At 32.3% G+C, this 9590-nt stretch overlaps 1 protein-coding gene across 1 annotated transcript; it reads right to left on the bottom strand.

The window, feature by feature from the left end:
- Positions 1-2015: 2015 nt before the first annotated feature.
- LOC149548432 (pentatricopeptide repeat-containing protein At1g15480, mitochondrial-like) lies at positions 2016-6908 on the bottom strand. Its single transcript, XM_089792499.1, has 3 exons — positions 6534-6908; positions 5886-6435; positions 2016-3455 (listed from the first exon to the last, which is right to left on the bottom strand). The coding sequence occupies exons 1-3, from the start codon at positions 6575-6577 to the stop codon at positions 2175-2177; spliced, it is 1875 nt and encodes a 624-aa protein (XP_089648625.1). The 5' UTR covers positions 6578-6908; the 3' UTR covers positions 2016-2174.
- Between the last annotated feature and the right edge of the window lie 2682 nt (positions 6909-9590).

Here is a 9590-nt window from a genome sequence, read left to right as displayed (position 1 = left end):
ATTGATAAGTAAGAGATATTTTCTACAAGTCAAATTATGATTTAAAAAAAAATGATGGCGATCCGCCACAAAATATTTGTAGTTACCCGATACAGGAGCACGAGCCTTATCGTTGAACCTCTTCCACTAAGAGCCAATGACTAAGGGGTATCCATTCCATCAAATTCATTGAGGCACAATCCCCACCTCATCCCTTTTCAATGTCAAAGTCATGCCATCAGCGAGACTTGATCCTTAATGGGCTCTTTAAGAACCTTTCAACTTCACCAGTAGACCAAGGGCCCATTGATTGTGTAGTCTTTTGAGTCAAACTCATTTACCTGTGTATCATGAGTTGATTCACACATGATTCCATCTCTCACAAGAATAAATGGTACACTTAGCACCCATCTAGATCTGTGATCACAGAGGCAAAACACCAATATTTCCCGAAAGATCACCCATTCAAGTTCTACTCCATCTCGAGTGTGCTTAACTACAAAGATTCCACACATCTCCTTGCTTCTCCACCTTAGGGTGGGACTCCAACTGTACACAGAGCTTGTTTCTAAAAGGATTTCCTAGATTGAAACTTGCATATTACATGGACTAATGTCAACCTTTTCTTCTTTCATAATGTTTTGAAAATGAATTTGGATGCAATGGGCTTAATTCTCTACTTTGGTTCACATATTGTAAAGCTCAAGCATAGTAACAAAAGGACATCTCCCCCCCCCCCCCCAACCAACCTTTTTGCCCCATGCACAAGGGACTTGGGGACTCCATTCCCCCGTCCCCAGTGGTGCCACTAGATTCCACCACCTCCATCGAGAGTGGGGGGACATCCTTGTGTTAACTATTTGCCTATTTGACTATTTATGTTCAATGTTTGATGTTCCAATTCAATGCAATGTTCAAGTATTTACTCTTTTACGCCTTTAGATCTTATATTTCAATAAATATTTTCATAACTAGCATTTTAACTACCATATGTTGCATTTCCCCATCCCCAAGGTGGTGTAACTATGAGCTCAAGTCAACATTACCAGTTTGAGGATTAGTTTCCATCACTACTGTCTAATGTAAGAAGACCAATTGCCATGATTGCCAGGGTTAAAAAAATCATTCTTCCATAGCCGTCTTCCATAGCTCCAATTTGGTACAGCCAGGAAGTATGTGGCAAAAATTAAGGAGTTTTTCTTTATCCTGCCATCTAATGTCAGTCAAACAAATGCATTTTGTGCATATTCTCAGACTATTGGACTCCACTAGAACACATTTTTTAGAGGCATTTTGTCAAACAAGTCACATGCCTTGTGCTTCCACACTCTGCATACATAAAGGTCTGCAGTCATTGAAGATTTGTAATGCACTTGTACAGCTGCATGCCAGTCAGGATCCCAAATAGAATATCAGATGACTAGTAAATCAGCAAATACCATTTTGTAAAGACAACAGTAGCTTCCCAGCAGTAGGGTCAGTAGCATGACCAGCGGTTTACCCATAAGAAGCTCTTGATGCAGTCAGTGAATCCTTTGCCACAGGTGAAACCGTCCATCTCACTTGTACTAATTAGGCCTTTCAAAATAAAATTCCATCTGCCTCTTATCCCCAGCATTTGTGTTTTGCTCAGTCAGTCTTCTGCTGGTTTGTTCTTCCAAGTAAGATTTGATGATTTTACTGCAGAAATCTAACCTATTAATAGCCTATCAGCTAATCAGATGTCAAACCAATATTTCAACAACCATCTCTGATTGTTCTATAAAATATGATAATATCGTGCATAAATAAATAGAAGAAAAACATTTCATTTTTTTACAATATTGTAAGAAAATGGAATGATTTAGAGTGAGAATGCTCATGTTAATGTATTCATATCTTCATTTTATAGAGTACTAATCCAAACTAGTAATGGAAGCTCCAAAAAGTTACCAAATTTTTACACTTCTCAAACTGAAGACAAATGCAACAAACCAAACACTACAAAACAGACCCAGCATCAACCTATCTAAAATTGCTTTAATTCAACAAAAAGAAAAAGAAAATCGGCTCGCTATCCATTCGAATAGGTGAATAAGTTAATGGACCATGATACCTTTATGGGCAAATGTGGAGTTTGCATTCATATATTACAGAAATATCGTGCCTAGACTTCAATTACTTGGTAAATTAGGTTCAAAGATGCTACCCAAGGCTCAATCAAGCAGATCAGAACTATCTGATTGCAGATGTTCCTTCTTGAATGATGCATTCACCTGTTCTAGAATAGTACTAATCTTATTATTAGGCTGAAGCTTGGCTGCCAACATTCTTTCCTTGAATCCATAAGCAGGAGCTTGTGCCTTCAGGTAAGCTTGCAAAAGGCACTCATATGAATGTATCCGCCCATGATAGCCAATTTTAACCAGACTATCAAATACCTTTTCAGCATTTGCAATATCTCCTTTTTCTGCATGTTTCTCTAATAATGCAATGAATGTGTTATAGTATGGCACTACTTTCTTCTGCTTACAAACTTTTAACAAGAAAGCATCTGCCTCTTCTACGTCACCTGATTTGAGATAGGTTTTAACTATTTCCCCACAAATCCTTGGTTCAATAATGATCTGGCTGTTGTCAGACATAGGCTTTACAAATTCTTTTGCTTTGAGAAACATATTATGCTTCGCATATACATCAAGAAGTGCACAATAAGCAACTGGCGATGCCACTTTCATCCCAGAATTTAGCATTTTCTCAAACATACTTTCTGCCTTCTCAATTTCGCCCAGCTTTCCCCAAGCACGTATCCCAGCAACATATAAAGAATTTGAAATATCAAAATGAGAACTAATTGCATTCCAAACTCTTTCTACATCAGTTGGTTTACCAATTTCTGCATATAAAAGAAGAAGAGTTTTTAGCCTATGGGGCTGATCTTTGGCAGTAGCATTACCTTCCAGTTCTTTCAATAAGGCTTCTGCCTTTTCCAAGTACCCAGCACAGATATAATGTTTTGCAAGTGCAGTCAGAGTTGCAGGTTGGTCTGTCTGCATACCTTCTGCTTTCATAGTCTCAAGAATTTTTTCCATTCCAACAATATCACCCACAACACCCTTAGCATGTATCAGATGATTGTATGTATATGCAGTAGGCTTTACACTTTCATCTTCCATCATTTTTAATAAATTAGAAATTTTTCTCTTGTCAGTTTGATGATAAACCCGCAGCATAGCATTATAATCAAATATGCTATGGAAAAACTCTGCATCCTTCATTTCATTGAAAACCTCCTCAGCTTTTTTTGCATTACCGATACGTGAAAAGTTCAGTAAATGGATTTGGAGAACTCTATATCCTCTCATTTCTAATGGTATGGTCTGAAAATACGTCTCAGCTCTAGAAATGCCATATAGCCTGAAAATCATATCCAGACGAACTGCATGATCACTGTCATCGAACACATAAGTTTTTTTTGCCCACAACCAATTTGAAACCTGCATATAATCAAAAAGTAAATGAAGGGATTAGTTTGCCTAATGGCACTCTATAAACAGTAACTTGTTTATTTTGATGCTCCCTTGCTTATACAATTATATACTAGGCATATACATTTCCTGCAAAGTGTGAGATCCTACATCTTTACTTCCCCGCTAATTACAAATCCTACACAAAGGAAGAAAATGAAAAAGGATGTAACAAAATAGAATAGTTAAATTCAATGATTTTGAGTTATTGGATAAATATGGCAATGTGAATAGGTTCTTTTAATTACCAAAACAGAATGGACTGAGAAGGCATGCTAGTAAGCTCTACAAACATAGCTGCAAGAATATCAGACTTTTCCAAAAAATGATAGCATCTGTGACCATGGCCCATATCACAAAAAATGAAATGAAACCTAAAATTTTGATATCATTGTTGTTATTGAATAGCATCGGTTAGAGACTGCAGACTGTACATGTATGTGCATGGATGTTTTACATACACTCACATAGATATATAGTCCCAGTCTGATATTGCATCTTAAGTCTGATCAAGTACTTCATATCAACCTAAGATAAAATCTGTACATGTATATTTGCATTCGATTCCTTACATAATGCTCTTGTGGATTAATCCAATATATATCTTTTACGTATAACATAATCAGTCACAAATTAGTTACTACTAACTAACTAATCTGACTCTCTAGAAGATACGATTAATTAGTTAATACTAATTAATCAATCTGGAAACTTGTGACTATTGATATTCAAGGATCGTGACCTTTCTTTGTAGGCATCCATTGGAATCAATATATATATGTACACCAATGCTTGTAGTATTGACATCAAAATTAATAAATGCTCAATACCTTCAGCAGCAGATCAACCTATATCATATTGCACATTATCATTTGTATCCAGTCTGACATTATATCTTATCTATATTGCATTTGCAATACACAGTAATTAACATATTGCAGATCAAGTCACAAGGATTAATCATATTGCAGATCGATACACAGAGATCCTCTGTACTACAGACTGGGCTTTCACATACAAGGCGAATCATTATTCTGAAGGTATTATATATTGAACATATCACTCAGCATTTAAGAAGTACATCTGCTCTTTTACCTGCAAGTAAAAGTACAAACTGGTTGATAAACTGTGATTAAAGTTAAAAGAAACACAAAGTCTGATAGAAGCTTAATTCATTTACAATTGTAGACCAATTGGTGCCACAGCCCTGAGAACAAAAAGTTTAATATTTTATATTTATGCAAATATTCTATTTGTACCTTTCGATATGTGACAGAAAGATTGGCAACCTCTATAGCACAATGACTGAAGACTGCAAATGGAATGTGAAGGCATAAAGACAAACTTCCCAGATTACTATGAACTCACGCCAGTAAAACAGAAATATCCTCTGAGTAAAAAGCAATGCATTCCATAAACGTAAAGTTGGAATTATTTTGTAGAGGTCAGTAAAAAGTCATACTCATAGGAGAAAGCATCATTAAGTCTAGGCCATCATTTAACTTATAGGTCACATTCAAAGGCCGTGTAGACTATGCTAAATTAGAAGACCCAAAACAAGCATTCTGGCCTGAGATGAGTGGGAAATATTTTAGGATTATAAGCCCCAGCCTGTCGGAAAAGTGTGAGACAGAAGCATGACAGTGACGGATTGAGATTATTCAGGAAAATTCTGTGCCTAATGGAAAACCATTGTAATTCAGAAGAGTTCCAATCCTTCTCAAAACTCATTATCGATAGTTTGCATTCTGATTCCAGAAACCTTGTAGCAGAAGAAGATAGAATGGTTTAAAAATAAGACTATTTTCCAGGGTTATAGCTCCAAAACTTTGACATTTTCTTTCCAATAGCGATTAGAATTGAAAGAAACCCTTAGACCAATAAATAACCATTTTACAGTGCTAGGACTCCTCTACTTTGCCCCCTTTTTACAAAGAAAGATTGAAGTTGTTCAAAAACCTAAAACCAGGAAAGCACAAATGACCATTCTACACGGTTAAAACTAATAAATTTTACGCTTTTCAACAAAAAATTACAGATAAACAACACCCTTAACACCACGAAAGCACATTCAACCTTCTTATAGGGTTGAGACTTCTGAACTTGGACTAGTTTTTTTTCCCAAAAGAAGAGTTAATGTTGAACAAATCCCCTAAAACAGGGAAGTCCATAGGACATTTAACAGGATCCAAACTCCTAAAATTTGACCATTTCATTTTCTCCAATGTAGGATCAAGGCAGAACAAAACCCCTATAACCATTAAAGCATGTAGGAACATTTAAGAGAGCTAATGTTTAACAAAACCCCTAGATTAGATTATTTTTCTCTCTTTCAAAGAAAAACTAATGTTTAACGAAACACTCAAGGCCAGGAAAGCAAAGATGATACAAGACACTGACCTGGAGGGCTCGTCCGAACATTTTTCGCATTTTAAGCTGCCTGATAATAATCTTAGCTTCTTCTCTGTGAAATTCATTACCATCTTTGACCCACTTATCAATTGTAGCAGGCACGTCTTTGTAAGTACACTTGAAAATATCTTCAAGCAAGTTTTTACACGGTCCATCTCCTTCACCTTCAGCTGCTGGTAAAGCAGAATCAACTTGAACTTCTCCTTCTGAGACCTCGCCTTCTGTATGCAAAGATAAAACCTCTGTATTGTCGCTGTCTGACAACGAAGCTTCTTCAGGGGGCACATCTAGCTCAGAAAAACTTTCACTTTCATCTGAATTCTCCTTTTTCTTCCGCAAGCTACCCGTAACGCGTGATGCGAACCCGCGAGCAATCCCCGTATAAACCGAGAAGGGTATGTTTCTGTCAATACTGTAACCGTGTGCCTGAACTGAGCGTTCATGATTATACTCCTCGCCTAAGGGTAATTCGTTGCCCTTGTAGCTGCCCAGTAAAGTTGCAGCAGTTCTCAATGCATTGACGTGTTCACTACAAATCCTGCAATTAACGAGAAAATGTATCAAAAAAGTTGGGTTTTACGGGTTTACTTTCACATTTTACTGCATGCAAGAAACATCTGAAAATACTTACTTCACCTGAATTGCTTCACCTGAATTGCTGATCTTCGTAACACCCACATGACTATCAAGAAAGTAATGCCGGTAATGTTGCAGGAAAACACAACATACGGATCGCCGTTAAACCTTCGGCACTTAATCCTTAAACCCTAAAAACCCATACGCTGGAGGGCAATGGCTAAATCCTGCCAAATCCTAAACTTGAACGTAAGGGGATGCCGCCGTGCGCGCTGCAGTACCCTGTTCTATTGTACTTCAAATTTAATTTTAACTCAATTGTTAATAAATGAATATGAGTTTTAGGGTCTGCATTTGATTGTGTAGTTTTTTGTCATTATGATAGATAGATCATGATTCTAGACGTTGATGACAAAAAATTACACAACCAAATTCAGAAACTAAAACTCATATTCATAGAAATTTCATAGATTTCATAAATGAATTACTAATAATATTTTTTTTAAATATTTAAAACTTAAATATAATTTTGAAAGTAAATTTGAATAAGTAATTTTTTTAAGTAAATTCAATATTCTATATTAGATTGAACTAAATATGATATTAAAAAAGAATAAATATAAAAAATGTTGTCATTACAAAAAAAATTCAATTAAATTGTTAATACAATTTGTCTTATTTTAAATATAACTTTTACCTATATTTAAAATTTAAATTTTACATTTTTAAATTGAATTACCTAAAAAAATTAATACTTACTCAAATTTACTTTTAAAATTATATTTAAGCTTTAAATGTAAAAAATGAAATATTATTAGTAGTTCTGTAAATGATTTTATGAACAATGTAGTTAAAATTAAATTTGAAGTACAATAGGATAGGGTAACTCTCTACTATGCGCACAAATCTTTAAAATGGGCACAGATTTCTATGGTGCAAATAAGTTGCGGCAATGGCTACCCAGCCAGTTAATTTGATATGGCTTGGTGCCATGACATGCCCCTAATGCACCGAGGAAATGGCTAAAGGGTAAACTTTTTGTTTGCTCCTGTATAGATAGATATAAAAAGAAAACAAAAAATAGGCAGCGGGCAAACAAAATAGTTTACCCTTTAGTCATTTCAAATTGTCAGTCTTTTGTACGCATGCAAATCATATCGAACTTGGTTATTGCTACTACGTCAAGTGAGATTGTAAGAAATTATAAAAAGGTAAACCAAATAGTATATATGAAGAGGTTTAGTTTTCTTTTACATTACTATTTAATATATAACTTATTTTAAAATTATTAAATGTTATTTTATTATTATAATTATTAACATTTAAAAAGTTTAAATAATATTTCGAAATATAATTTTTTTTAAAAATATATGATTTTATAGATATTATTAAAAATGTAATAATATTTTAAATATTTTAATTTTTTTTTATTTTAGATTTTAAATTAACTATAATGATTGTAACAAAAATTTAAGAATATTATATTAGATTAAAAAGATTTTAAATAAATTAATAATTTTGTAATGAGATTATTCTTAATCAATTATGTTTAATAATTATTTTGAAAATTTATATTTATAGAAAATTACATTATTTTTACTATTTATTTAATTTAGAAATTTTACCAAAGTTTTATATAATATGAACAAAAAAAATTATCATTATTATATTATCATATTATGAATTAGCATTTGTAATTAAATTTTTTCGATATGTAGTAATTAAATTAATAACTTTAAAAATGAATATTAGTGCAAAATATAAAAGTTTTTTAAAAAGATATAATTTTTTAAAATTAAAACACATATACAAATATATAAACGAAATTATTGTTGAAGAAGGAAAATCACCCAAAAAAAAATTATAAAATTCAAAATGAAGTGTTATGAAATCCAAGTCAAGAATTTATATATTAAATTTACAATGTAATTTAAAAACATATTTATAAATTAAATATAAATAAAATTGTAAAACTATATCAAATTTAGTTTTTATTACTAATTATTATAATAAAGTTATTTTAAAATTTAAATACTAAGAATAATTTAAATTAGGTTAGTTGAGATTTTTTTTTGTCGGTAATAAGTTTGATTTTATTAATATTATAATAATAATTACATCAAGATTATAAGATCCTTAATTCTATCTATAGGACCATCATCAAGATTATAAGGTCCTTAATTCTATCTATAGGACCATCATTTACAATATGTAATATTTCACCTATACATCTATGACACAAAAAGCCTCTACTAGGTTGATTTTCTTTAAAGCATATCTTTGTTTTTTGAAAAAAATAGCCCCTAGATCATTGTCCAGTTTATCTTCGATGCATCCAAAAACATTTTCACTGAGTTAGTTGAAATATTATTTAATTTAATATATCGTTTTCAATTTTTTTAGGTTAAAATACAAAACAATAGCTAACAATAAATCTAAAAATAAAAATATGATAAAAATATTTAAAATAACTGTAACATTTTAAATAAGATGTATAAAAATAAAATTAATTATAGTATTAAAAAAATTAATATGATTGAATAAAAATATTTATATTTATATTCTAAATAATTATTTCTATAGATATATTTTTAAAATAAATATTTTATTAATAAAAAATATATTTATACATCTTTAAACAATTTATAGATTATACATCGAATAATATAACTAAAAAAATTATATATCTTACTAAAACTTAATTTAAACTTTAAAAAATACTTAATTTTTTAAATTTAAACTTTTAAAAAACACTTAATTTTTGAACTCTTCTAAACTCTTCCAAATAAAACATTTGTTTTTAATTCTTTTAAAACTTTTAATAAATGTTATACTTTTATGGAGTTGGTGCTCTGCATGACAATGAAGCACCTAAAAGACTGACAGCAGATGAATCGATGGTCATGGAGGGGCATTCCCATGGCATCCAGCCATGTCGAAATATCTCGCTGCCTAGTTGTTGCCATAAGTTGCACCGTAGCCGGTGTGAAGGGATGCGATGTGTATGTCTGACCGCATACATACCCCATGCATACGATTCGAATAGACCTGCTCAACTGTACTCGAATGAACTTGCTTAATTGTCTCTTTAGCCATGTCATGTTGCAAACAATTGGC

This window comes from Cupressus sempervirens, chromosome 7 (assembly GCF_028749045.1).
Source record: "Cupressus sempervirens isolate cs-2001-9-10 chromosome 7, ASM2874904v1, whole genome shotgun sequence".
Taxonomy (NCBI): domain Eukaryota; kingdom Viridiplantae; phylum Streptophyta; class Pinopsida; order Cupressales; family Cupressaceae; genus Cupressus; species Cupressus sempervirens.
The sequence above is the reverse complement of the archived record's forward strand: the minus strand, read 5'-3'. Positions and strand labels throughout refer to the sequence as shown.